This window comes from Choloepus didactylus, chromosome 6 (assembly GCF_015220235.1).
Source record: "Choloepus didactylus isolate mChoDid1 chromosome 6, mChoDid1.pri, whole genome shotgun sequence".
NCBI classification, from domain to species: Eukaryota; Metazoa; Chordata; class Mammalia; order Pilosa; family Megalonychidae; genus Choloepus; species Choloepus didactylus.
Genome location: NC_051312.1, coordinates 87,674,962 through 87,689,275, shown reverse-complemented (window position 1 = coordinate 87,689,275; position 14,314 = coordinate 87,674,962). Strand labels below are relative to the sequence as shown.

Here is a 14,314-nt window from a genome sequence, read left to right as displayed (position 1 = left end):
TGGTACTGTGAACAATCGAAAGTACAATTTGTTTTGTATGACTGCGTGGTATGTGAATATATCTCAATAAAATGATGATTAAAAAAAAAAAAAAAAAAAAGTAAAAGGTTAGGTTAGTAAAAGGATTACATGCAAACACTAATCAAAAGAAAGTTGAAGTAGCTATATAATAGTCATACAAAATAGACATTAAGTCAAAAAAGATAACAAGAGACAAAGGATATCATATATCGATAAAAGTTTCAATCTAGCAAGAAAATATGATTATAAACACATACATACCTCACAACAGTGCACCAAAATATACGAAGCAAAAATTGACAAAATTGCAGGGAGAAATAGACAGTTATACATAATAGTTGGACACTTCAGTATACCTCTTTCAATAACTAATAGAACATAAAGCAGAAGATCAATAAGGAAAGAGAGGATATGAACAACACCATTAACCAGTCAGACATAATTGACAAATATAGAACAATCCACCCAACAACAGCAGAATACACATTCTTCTCAAGTGCACATGGAATGTTTTCCAGTATAGACCATATGTTAGACAGCAAATCAATAATTAATAAATTTTAAAATATTGAAATCATACAAAGTATCTTCTCAGACCACAATGGAATAAAGCTAAAATCAATAACAGAAGAAAAACTGGAAAATTTACAAATATGTGGAAATTAAACAACACACTCTTCAAAAAAATAAAAGAGGAGAGATTACTTCATAACTCATTCAGTGAAGCCAACATTACCTAGGTATCAATGCCAGATAAAGGCAGCAAAAGAAAACTACAGACCAACATCCCTTATGAATATAGATGCAAAAATTCTCAACAAAATACTGGTGTGCTGATTAGAATCTGTTATGTACCCCACAAAATGCCAATCCATTTCTGATAATTTGCATTTCGGCAACTTTAGTAAATTGAAACAACTGGCAACCGAATCCAACAGTATATTTAAAGGATCAAACACCATGACCAAATGGGATTTATTACAGGAACGCAAGGATGGCTCAATTACAAGAAAATTAATCAATGTAATACATCACATTAATAGAAGGAAAGAACAAAAACCACATGATCATCTTGACTGATGCAGAAAAGGCATTTAACAAAATCCAACATCCTTTCATGATACAAACACACAAAAAACTAGGAATAGAAGGGAACTTTCTCAACATGATAAAGGGCATATATGAAAAACTCACAGCAAATATCATAGTTAATGCTGAAAGACTGAAAGCTTTCTCCTTAAGATCAGGAACAAGATGAGATTGCCCACTGTTACTACTGTTGTTCAACACTGTACTGGAAACTCCAGCCAGAGCAATCAGGCAAGATAAAGTAATAAAAGGCATCCAATTTGGAAAGAAAGAAGTTAAATTATCTTTATTCACAGATGACATGATCCTCTATATAGGAAATCCAAAAGAATCCACAAGAAAGCTACTAGAGCTAATAAACGAATCCAGCAAATTGCAGGATACAAGATAAATACACAGAAGTCAGTTGGGTTCCCATAAACTAGTAATGAACAATCTGAAAATGGTATCAAGAAAACAATTCTATTTAAAATAGTGTATAAAACAATAAAACCCTAGGAATAAATTTAACTGTGGAGATGAAAACCTTGTACACCGAAAATTATAAAACATTGCTAAAAGAAAATAAAGACCTTTCTAAATGGAAATACATCCTGTGTTCCTGGATTGGAAGACTTAATATTGTTAAAATGTCAATATAACCAAAGCAATTTACAGATTTAATGCAGTCCTTATCAAAATTCCAGGAGCATTTCTTGTAAAAATGGAAAAGTCTGTCATCAAATTCACATGGAATGGCAAGGGCCCCAAGTAGTCAAAATAGTCTTGAAAAAGAACAATGTTGGAGGACTGACATTTCCTTATTTCAAAACTTACTACAAAACTACAGTAATTAAAACAGTGTGGTACTGGCATTAGGATGGCCATATAGGCCAATGGAATAGAATTTTGAGTCCAGAGATAAATCCTCACATCTATGGCCAGTTGAGTTTTGACAATGGTGTCAAGACCATTCAATGGGGAAGGAATGGTGTCTCCAGCAAATGGTGCCAGGACAACCAGAAATCCTCATGCAAAAGGATGAATGTGAACTTTATCCCCTACCTCTCATGATATTAAAAAAAAAAAAAATTTAATTCAAATTAACTAATGACTTAACTATAACAGTTACTACTTTAAAACTTTTACAAGAAAACATACCCAGGGGTATAAATCTCCCTGGCAACATGGGACATGACCCCTAGAGATGAGCCTGGACCTGTCATCGTGGGATTGAGAAAATCTTCTTGACTAAAAGGGAGAAGTGAAATGAAACAAAATAAAGCTTCAGCGCTAAGAGATTTCAAATAGAGTTGAGAGGTCACTCTGGAGGGTATTATTCTTATGCCTTATACAGATATCCCTTTATAGTTTTTAGTGTATTGGAATAGCTAGAAGGAAATACCTGAAACTGTCAAGCTCCAACCCAGTAGCCTTGATTCTTGAAGATGACTGCGTAACTAGGTACCTTACATTGTGTGATTGTGTGATTGTGCAAACCTTGTGGCTCACACTCCCTTTAACCAGTGTATGGACAGATGAGTAGAAAAATGGGGTCAAAAACTAAATGAAAAATAGGGTGGAATGGGGGGGTGTGATGTTTTAGGTGTTCTTTTTTACTTTTATTTATTTATTTATTTATTTATTTATTTATTTTTGGAAGTAACTAAAATGTCCAAAAATTGATCGGGGTGATGAATGCACAAGTATATGTATTATGGGACTCTGAATAATTGATTGTACACTGTGGATGATTGTAGGGTATGTAAATATATCTCAATAAAACTGTATTTTAAAAAAAAGAAAACAGAGAAATATCTTTAGGAACTTGTAATAGGCAATGGATTTTTAGATTTTACATCAAAATCATAGCAACAAAAGAAAAAAAATAAAATTTTTGCATAACAAAAGACATTATAAGAAAGTGAAAAGACAACCTATGAAATGGGAAAAAAAATGTTTGGAAACTTTGTATCTGATAAATATATAAAGAACTCCTAAAAACTCAACAACAAAAAGACAACACTATTACAAAGTATGCCAAGGATCTGAACAGACATTTTGTTAGAGATTTATCATGCATCTAAATCATCATAACCTTACAAGATAAGTACTATTATCCCCATTTTACATTTAAGGAAACTAAGATTCAGTAATTTACCCAAAGATACATAGCTACCAACAGAACTAGCGTAAGATCTTAGGTCTCTTTCTCCAAAGTCCATAATTTTTCCACTATGCTACACTTTCTGAATGGCTAGTGCTGAGGAAATCAGGGAAGAAAAGATCAAATTTAGGGAATGTTTCCGGGAGAATGTGAGGCCATGAAGACTGGGAAGGATGTGAATAGAGAGAAGAAAGGGCATTGTCTAAACCATTTTAAAATCACAATTAGATCAGACACTAAAGGACTATGTAAAGTATGTGTGCAATATGCTTAACCTAATATCAGCCAGTGTAAAAGAACACAGTAGAGAAATGGGAGCCTGAGGAGACAGGAACTCCAGCCAGCTCCCCCATCACTGGCTGCTGCACCTTGGCTAGTATTTCCCCTCTCTGGAGTTAGAGTGGATGAATCTAAGGTCCCTCTAGGTCCAGGATCTAACAACCATGATAAACAAAGTAGAAATCAGAGGGAATAGAATATATTTTTCAAAAGGTCACTTCATACAGAGAGGTTTTGGATGGAAAGAAAAATCTAGATAAGACTGCTTTTTCCTCACTTTAATTGTTCAGAATTCCAAATCTCTATAATAGCCAAGGATTTAATTACCTAAAAGTAAGACTTAAAGGTTGATAACTTTCTGGAAGATATTCAAATTGTGACGTTAACTCTCCCTTTCAGCTCTGGGAAATGTACTTCCTCTCCTCCACAATGCTTGGCATTATTTATCAGGACAAAAGTAATCTATTTTGGGACTGTATCCATAAATGCTCTCCCTTCCCACAGTCAGCAAATGAAGAGAAGCTCCACCTCTGGAGCAAATGAAAGAGGAGGGCTGTGATGCCAGCAAATGAATGAACGAGGACAAAGCTGATGCAGAAGGTTACAAAAATACTTCTCCTATGAGCTGGGGTGCCAGAAACCAAGGAAGAAGAGCAGAGCTACCAAAGAACCAGTCATGAAGCAAAATCTACAGTTTGTGAGAATCTTCAGACAACAGAACCCCAGGGGGGATGTTGACAGCAGTGGGTCAGGATCTGTGCTGCAAGCAACACAGAATACCAAATTCTGAATATTATTAACAGTAGTGATAATATGATAAAAAAAAAAAAATATATATATATATATATATAATTTAAAATAGCATTTTTACTATCCTTTATATCCTATCTCATTTTTTTTTGGTTTTTGTGTGCTATTTTTTTTTAATTTTTTAAAAAGTTTTGTTCACATACCATACATTCCCTCCTAAGTAAATAATTAAAGGTTCTTGGTGTAATCACATAGTTATACATTCACCACCACAACCTACATGAAGATATTTCCATTTCTTCCTCAAAAAAAAGAGGAAAAGGAGAAAAAAGAAAAAAGAAAACAAAATATGACTTTAAAAATAGAGAGAGAAAAAAAAGAAAATATAATAAAAAGACCAGACAACAACATCATCACCAAGAAACCCATACCCCTCCCTTATATTCCCCACTTATAGATATTTAGCTTTGGTGTATTTCCTTTGTTAAAGTTAATGGAAGCATATTATAATGTTACTGTTAACTATAGACTCTAGTTTGCATTGATTGCATTTCTTCCCCAATACCATTCCATTTTCAACACCTGGCAAAGTTGACATTCACTTGTTCTCCCTCATGTGAAAACATTCTTATATTTGTATATTTAATCACAATCATTGACCACTCTAGGTTTCACTCAGTTAATCCATCCCAGTCTTTATCTTCTATCTTTCCTTCTGGTGTCATACATACCCCTAACCTTCCTCTTTCAACTGTACTCACAGTCATCTTTGCTCAGTGTACTTACAATATTGTGCTACCATCACCCAGTGTTGTGCTATCCATTTCTGGATCTATACAATCAATCCTCCTGAACATTCTATACTCCTTCAGCATCAAATGCCCAATCTCTACCCTCTTTCTTTCTCTTGGTGTCTTCATTTCTACACTGCTTGCCAAACCTCTCCCTCCTGTCTTTTCCTACCTGTCTGTAGCACTCCCGTTAGTATTTCCTGTAGAGCAGGTCTCCTGTTCATGAACTCTCGCAGTGTCTGTTTATCTGTAAATACTTTAAACTCTCCCTCATTTTTGAAGGACAGTTTTGCCAGATATAGGATTCTTGGTTGGCAGTTTTCTCTTTCAGTATCTTGAATATATTATACCACCACCTTCTCGCCTCCATGGTTTCTGCTGAGAGATCCACACGTAATTTTATTGAGCTTCCCTTATATGTGATGGATTGCTTTTCTCTTGCTGCTTTCAGAATTCTCTCTTTGTCTTTGACATTTGAAAATCTGATTAGTAAGTGTCTTGGAATAGGTCTATTTGGATCAATTCTGTTTGGGGTATGCTGTAATTCTTGGACCTGCAGTTTTAGTCTTTCTTAAGAGTTGGGAAGATTTCATTGATTATTTCCTCTATTTTTCTTTCTGCCCATTTTCCCTTCTCTTCTCCTTCTGGGACACATATAACATGTATATTTGTATGCTTCATGTGTCATTCAGTTCCCTGAGACCCTGCTCATATTTTTCTATTCTTTTCCCTATCTGTTCTTTAGTGTGTAGGATTTCAGATGTCCTGTTCTCTAGTTCACTGATCCTTTCTTCTGCCTCTCCAAGTCTGCTATTGTATGTCTCCATTGTGTTTTTCGTCTTTTCTATTGTGCCATTAATTCCCATAAGTTCTGCCATTTGTTTTTTCAAGCTTACAAATTCTTCCTTATGGTCACCCAGTGTCTTCTTTATATCCTTCATCACTTTTGTTACATTTTCTTTCAACTCATTGATTTGATTTAGAAGATTTGTTTGAACATCTTTAATTAGTTGTTTCAACTCCTGAATCTCAATTGAGGTGTTAGTTTGTTCCTTTGGCTGAGCCATAACTTCGTGTTTCCTGGTGTGGCTCAAGATTTTTGCTGTCTAGGCATCTGATTTTCTTGATTAGTTTATTCTGGAGGTTGTTTCCTCTCTTTTGCCTAGGGTTTTTTTGTTGGCTGTCTTTGATCTCTATCTTTTCTTGGTTTCTCTCGCTGGAGCATTGTCAGATTGGATTTGCCTCCCAGTCTTCCCCCAAAATTAGGCATCCACTGTGGCCTGCCACAGGGATGGGAGGTAGGCACTGGGCACCCCAGCAAGTTCACTGTGTGTGCTAACATAAATCTGCTGGCTTCCAGTGGTGCTGTTTTCAGTTGGCCAGCAAGACCCGGGTTTGTTTTAGAGCCCTGCTTTAACAGTTGGGTCTTCTATATTTCTCTGCCAAAACAGGGCTGGGTTTTGGTACAAGGCATGTAGACCAGTTCCTTTGGTCCTAAGACAGGGTTTAGAGCATCTTTTTAAAAATGTTTCAATTCCCTTGCACCTTCCAGACTGTCCAGCAGATGGCACTGTTCAGTAACTTAATTGTCCTCAGAAGTTTCTCTGCCTCCAAGCACAGGCTGTGTCTATACAGGTGAGCTGAAACTGCGGGATTCCTATGCCCTCACTTTGCCAACCAATATCTGGCTCGATGTGGGACTCCACCTGTGGCAAAGTACTCCCTTAGCTGATGCAGTACACCAGCCATCCCTAAGGCAAGGAAAAGGCCACCAGCTGCTACTTCCCTCAAGGATGAGGGAAGGGCTTTCAGACCCAAAGCTGGAAACACAGTCTCTGTCCACATTTTCTCAATCTCTTTGTCCCTCATTGACCTGGGCCTTGAAATGTCCTCCCCTGTCCCCTGAGTCTTCAAATGGTGGGGGTATGTCTCACTGCTGTGAGGAATTTTATAGTCTGTGTCCATGGTGGGAGGGGTCCCGTCTGCTGATTCTGTGCCTTTTCAACACTGAGACCGAGTGAGGGGGAGGGGAGACAACCAGCTGGTCCAGGATGGAAGATTCTTACCTGATATTTCTTCTCTTTCTTCAATTCAGCATTTGCAGGGTCCTTCTCTAGTGTATATCCTCCTCCAGAGTTTCCCATATGCTATCTCATTTAGTTCTTACAGATATTTGCCTCCATTTTATAGAAGAAAAAATAGAGGGTGAAGAAAATTGTCCAAAGTTGCAGGTTTAGTAAGAGGTGACAAGAATTAAAACTCAGGTCTGCCTGAACCCAAAGCCCATGTTTTCCATTCTGCCACACTATCTTTCAAAACAGTGATACCAATTTATATTAGTGAAATTCATATACTATTAATAATAGTCTCAATAATCTCACCATTTGTTGAGGACGTGCTATATGCCAAAAATCATCTCCTTTAGTCCTTATAACTATTCTGTAAGGTAGATATTTTTACCCCCACTTTACAGGTAAGAAACCCAAGTTCAGAAAGGTGAATTAATATGCCCAGTGCACAGAGCTAATAAGTGATGTTCTAGCTCTTTCCACTATCATAAACTCCTGCAAAACAAGTTCTGCTACTACATGACAGCCCTTATTTTCCTCCCTAGGCTGAATAATACCTTTATCTGCATTCCAATTCTTGCAGCGGAGGTTAATTTCATCTCAGGCATCCTTGAAAAGTCCTGCCAGGGTCCATCTGTCAGACGTTTCAAATTCTCCTCACTGGCCTCCTACCCTCAGTCAGTGCCCATCACTACCACTACCTTTCCCACATACTAGCCCCTCTGCATATAATGATCCATCTGATACTTAAGCACCTCCTAGTCAGGAATTGAAACATTGTCTGACACTCACAATTATCTGAAAGTTAATCCACATAGAAAACCCAAACCAATCTCTCTATAACATCCATGGTTTGAGTCTAGTTCTCGACTCTGTGATCACAAAGAATAAGTTCACTTCTTATTTCTCATACCACCCTCTCAAGTATTTGAAGGCAATGATCATGCCCTCACTTCAAATTTTCTTTTCCTAATTTCTTCACAAATTTGATTTATTTGTAGTTTTTCCATTGGCCCTTCTCCTCTGAAATGGGCTTGAATATTAGCACTTCCATTTTACTAGTTGTATGATATTGGGCAAGTTACTTAAGAAATACCTGGCTTCACAATTGTATGATTTCATTTATGTGAAGAGTCCAGAACAGAAAAGTTCATAGGCACAGAAAGTAGATTGGTGGTCGTCAAGGGCTGGGGGGGTACAGGAGAGAATGGGGAGTGAATGATAGTGGATATGGAGTTTCTTTTTGGGGCAATGAAAATGTTCTGTACTTAGTGGTGACGGTTCCAAAACTTTGTGAATCTGCTAAAAACCACTGAGTTGTCCACTTTAACAGGGTGAATGGTATGGAATGTGAATTATATTCCAATTAAAAAAAAAAAAAAAGAAATACCTGGTCTCATACCATAAGTTCTGAACAGCACTTCTAGGCCACTGCTAAGCTCCATTAAGCCCAATTCCTTACCTTCCCTGGCGACTAAATTCAGTTTCACAGTATTTGTATTTCTGTTTCCTGAAATACAAGTCCAATCCTCTTTCATTTCCCCTACTCTAATCTCTATACTTCTCTGCATACTTTCCCTGAATCCAAGATCCACACTTCTTTCTCTACCAACTTCCTCAGGACCCTCTGGAAATCCAAGTGTGTCCCAATTTCAGGGCCTTTGCACACACTCTTCTCTTTGCCTGGAATATTCTTTCCCTGTCTAAGTCCTATTCATTCTTCAAGTTTTAATCATATCATGACCTCAAGAAAACTTTCCTAATTGCTCAGACTTGCTTAGACCCTATTGTCATACACTTGTATAGCACCCTGACTCTTTCCTTTGTGACATTTATCACACTTAATTTGTATTTTATGTTTAACAGCTATCTTTTTTTGCTAAGAATATAAGCCACATAAAGACATCAAGCTGCTACAGCTGAGCATCTACCATTCTCTCTAGCACATAGCAAGTGCTCAATAAATATCTGCTGATCAAATTAATGAATTCCTCTGAACCTCATTTTTTTATCTCTAAAGATGATACAAAATATCTACATATAGAGTTGATGGCATGATTAAATTAGATAATATATGAAAAGGGCTTAGCAGGGCACTCCTGGGGAAGATGGAGGGGTAGGGAGCTCCAGGAGTCAGTCCTTCCACCAAAACAACTATTAAACAGGCAGGAATGTCTGAAACAACCATTCTGAAACTCTAGAGACCAGAGGAACACTGTACAGCATCCAGGGAAAAGCAGAAGGAAGAGGCTGATCAATTATGGTAAAGAACTGTAAATTGCTCTCTCTGTACTGCAGCTTCCAGCACCCATCCCTCATTCTCATAGCAGGCCACCTTGGGGTCCAGTCCCTGGCTTTAGCTCTGTCCCTTTGGTGATAGAAAGAGATGTAAAAATCCTCTTCCCCAAGAACAGGAGTGGGCATGTCTGATCACTGATCACAGCTTTTGCTTAGCAAATTCAGACTGCTGGGGGCCCAGCTCTGAGGGCAGCTATTGTTTCAACCAGCCCCAGACAAAGGTGGTGGCAGCCACTGTTCCAACCTGCCATGAATAGGGGCAGAGACAATGGGGACTTAAAGATGCAGCACTTCCTCAGGGCTGTGGGGGTCAGTTAGCTGAAGGGCTGCACTTGCTGGACAGGCCAGAAAACCTCACTTTCAGGGAGCCATTGAAGAAGCTTTTAGTGCCCTTCCTGATCCCTTTCCCAGGGCAGGTTGGAGTCGGTCTGCACCACCTTCATGCGTCCCTGGCCCTATTTTGGCTGGGAAAAACTGACTCAGGAAAATCCTCTCTGGGGTGACCCTCTCTCCCAGAATTTGCACTCCAGGCAAAAGCAGCATGTTGACAATGAAAGGAGTATAAACATCTATAGAGTTGGACGGTTTGGGACAAAGGCCTGCTGGCTTCAAATAGCCAGGAGATGGAGGTCTGTATCCTGGAAAACAGAGGAGACAACTAAACTCCCGTAAACAGGAGAACTCCAAAACAACTAACAAGCAAAAAGTCCAGGACGAGACAGAGGCCCAGAAAGACAAGGAAAACCCTGCACACTACATTCATTCGCCTTGGGCAGACCCTCCTGATATGAGGGCTGAAGCTCAAGAAAATCTCTATCTTATCACCAGCTGGTTACAAAACCAGGAAACAGACATCCTCACAAATAAATTTCAGAGTTAACATTTAAAAATATTAAAAGGTACAGTGTGAAACAAAAGCATACAAGACAAAGAAACAGGAAATGATGGCTGATCCAAAGAAAGATGAAAATACAGAAAACACCAACGAACAAGTCAAGAATGTGAACATAATGAACAAAGCCTTTAAAAACGATCTTAAAAATGTTCAAGGAGATGAAGGAAAGTACAGAGAAAGAACTCAAGGATATAAGGAAAACAATGAATGAACAATATGAGAGTCTAAATAAAAATAAAGAGACAGAAGTTTTAAGGAGGAACCAAACAGAACTACTGGAGTTGAAGACCATGATAATTGAAATGAAAAATGCTCAGAAGGGTTTCAAGAGCAGATTGAAGCTGGCAGAAGAAAGAATCAGTGCACCTGAAGACAAACACTTGAAACGATGTCAGGCTGAGGAACCAAAAAAAAATATTAAAAATGAAAATAGCCTAAGATAGCTATTGTCTACCATCAAACACAGGAATAAATGCATTATGGGAGTCCCAGAAGAAGAAAGAGAAAAAGGGGCAGAAGGAATAGTCAAAGAAATAATGACAGAGAACTTCCCAAACTTAGCAAAAGACATGAATGTGCACATCCAAGAAGCACAGAGAACACCAAACAGGATAAACACAAAGAAAACATACACCATCATATACTGATTACATAATCAAATGCAAAAGACAAGGAGAGAGTCCTGAAAGATGCAAGAGAAAAGCAACGTATATGTACAAGGGAGTCACAATTAGATTGAATGCCAGTTTCTCATCCCAAACCATGGAGGCAAGAAGTCAGTGGACTGCAATACTTACAGTGTTGAAAGAAAACAACTGCCAACTAGGCGAGACTCTCTTTCAAAAATGAGGGAGAGATTAACATTCTCAGGTGAACAAAAGCTAAAGGAGTACACACCAGTAGACCTGCACTCATTTCCAGCATTCCTCAGAAACCAAGGCAAACAGGAGAGTGTAGTCACCAATCTGACCATCTTTAACAGTAGAATTTTGAAACTTTCTCATTTATTTTTTGTTTTGTATTACCTTTCCACCAGATCTGGCCAAATTCTCACAAATTGGCTATGATGAACAACACTGAATCATTTCGTAAGAGATGAAGTGAAGCTTGGGCTTTTATGGAAATTCAAACCTAGAGACAGTCACGCGCTGACCCAAGGTCAGCAGATCCATGAGCAGCATGCTGATTTATGCTTTATGGAGAGAGTCTCTACAATTAATGCGTAAAATAAATTTTTTTATAAACTGCCAAAATGAGCCATTAACTGAAGCAGCAATGACATAATTGAAAGAGCACAATTATAATCTGTTAATCCTGCTACATAAAGGGGCTGGGGGAAGCCAAAGAATGCATTTATGGTGATGCATACAGTTTTATTACAATGAAATAAGATTTCGGAAGTTAAAAATGTAATTTCTTATTGCCGTTCCCTTATCGCCGGATAGCCTCACATCCCAAACAGTTCAGCAAGTGAAAATGGTATTATTAGAAAAAATTCTAGAAGTTGATGATTTAACACGAAAATAAAATGACCCGCACAAGATCATACAATTGATGGGAGACCGGATCCTAACGTGATTCCCAATGGCCTATACTCTCTCCAGGCCGCTGAGTAGCGAGCGTGGCGACTGCAGATAGCATGGCGGGGGTCAGCGCTGCCCACTAAACCGAAAACGAGAAAGCGCAACGCCTCTGACTGCGAGGTGCCTCAAGGACTGCCGGGAAGAGCCTTGTTCTCGCTGGTGCCTCATACCCGGATGCCGGAGGAGGCAACGATACCCGCGCTGAAACCTCCCAGCTCTCCCCTCCCCACTCCACCTACGTCCTGTGTACGTGGAACCTGCGTTACCTTTCCCAAGGCACCGCTCATCCTCTGCAGCTGCAGCCTATAATTGTGCAAGCCAAAGATCGGCCTCAGTGCCGCGATCCTTGGTCGTCGGAAACACTGGCGGCTGAAAACAGTGACGGAACAGCCCCATCAGGTCCATTAACAGTATCCGACCCGGCCTCACTCAATTCCCGCAGCACCTTGGTTCCGGCAGGTTTTGAGCCTAGAAGCCGCCTAGGCTTCCCCCAAACAAATCACACTGCTGTTTCTCCAGACAGAATTAATTGCTGTATCCTGTGTTGTCCTGTATTTTGCACACAACTCTACTATTTAATTTATCATACCACTTATTATTTGTTACTATCTCTTCCCAATATTTGACTGTGAATTCCTCAAGGACTGAGAACCTGGCTGATTAATTTATTCCATCGTCTAGCACAGGATGTGGAGATTTGACTTCTAATCTCGACTTAAAAGGATTGATCCAAAGTGAACCTTTCTGACATCCAATTGCCTCATAATAATTGATAGCAACTACCTATTACTGAGTGACCACTATGTGCAATGCATTATACTCTTTGAATCATTTAATTTATTCCCCATGACAACCCTGTTAGTGAGTTATCATCACTCGATTTTACAGATATGGACGTTGAGGAATCAAGGGCTTGTCTGAGGTCAATCGACTGAGGCAGAACTGAGTTTCAAACTCAGTCTCTTATTGCAAAGTGTTTTTCCCTCTGACACAAACCTTACATGAGATGATAATGTGACGACACACATTCATTTACTTACTTTACACACCAAACATTTACTTAGCACTACTTTGTGCTAGTCCCTTAGTTGAACTCTGAGAACACAGAGATGAATATGACATGGTCCTTGTCCTTCAGTGGCTCATGGAGATTAGTGGGGAAGCAAAGTCATAAACAGGCTGTTATAAAGTAATGTGGAATTCTAGTTGCAGTAATATCCACACAAGCTCTGTGTATGAAGGAAGTACATGGACACATAAAGCCAGCATCAACTGAAATAACAAATATGCAGATATTTTTATTGTTGCTGCTGCTACTGTTGTCATTATTACTACTGCTTTTGGCAAGGAAAAGGTGTAGAAACCAGTCAGTATTAATGGGGCTTCAATGATAGGGAGTCTGCTTTGTAATCACAAGCCACAACTCCAAAATCCCTTGTCCTAATGTTTTAATCAGTCCTTCCTATCATGACCTTCCAAGGGGCTGCAAAGAGCTATGCAGGTAAAATCTGTTTCCCCCATAGGTAGCCCTTTCTCCCAGTTGGGGCCAAGTTGCTAAGAGACCATCTGAAGAGACAAGGTGTCACACCTCCTCCACCACAACAACTAGTTATTGCCACAAGGGTATCTGAAAGCTATTGGGATTTTAGAAGCAAATTTTTAAATAGGAGAAAAAAAAGCAAACATCTGTCAAGTGTTTTCAGGTATACGAGTTCATTCAATTCTCCCAATAATCCCATGAAGCTGATGATCACTGCAAGATTTCATAAATGAGGAACAGAGGCATGAAAAGCTTACCTATTGACATTAGGTTGCACAGTAAGTGATGAGCAGTCTGATTACAGTGCCTGTACTCCTTTTGCTCCATAGGACTGCAATTATAGGTTTCAAAAGAGCATATTGGCTAGGGCAGAGGCTGTTTCTTTCCTTATCTAGGCCAGGTAAATGCAGTCTGGTAAGATAGGAATCTATCTTTGCATTGTTAATCTGTTCTAGGAGAGGGGAAGGAGGAAGAAGAGAAGAAGAAAGAAGCAGACAGGTAGTTCTTTATGTAAAGGTACGAGGGTTCCCAAGACAACTAAAGTACTTTAAAAGGTTGGGAATCTATGACCCCAAAAGGAAGATGAAATCAGTATAAATGGATAGAAAAACACATTAGCAATATCCATGAATATATCAGGATGGATACTGTTGCCAAGCTCTGATGATGATGTCATATGTTATAAAAGAATGTAAGCTTACTGAGCTTCCCAGAAGGACACTTCCATATAGATGTGACCAGAAATATTTGCAAATTCATCATTCTGTAGATTCTATGACTTATTTTGACTCCAGCCTATAAAAATAAGACTTCTTTGGCAGAACCAAGATAGCGCAACACAAGCCACCAATCA

General features: G+C 38.8%; 1 protein-coding gene across 1 annotated transcript in view; it reads right to left on the bottom strand.

The window, feature by feature from the left end:
- The window catches only part of MRPL48 (mitochondrial ribosomal protein L48), a 103,621-nt gene extending 91,308 nt beyond the window's left edge, over positions 1-12,313 (bottom strand). The window contains exon 1 of the mRNA XM_037840602.1: positions 12,188-12,313. Coding sequence (XP_037696530.1) covers positions 12,188-12,208 — 21 coding nt within the window. The 5' untranslated portion in view covers positions 12,209-12,313. The remainder of the gene's footprint in view (positions 1-12,187) is intronic.
- Between the last annotated feature and the right edge of the window lie 2,001 nt (positions 12,314-14,314).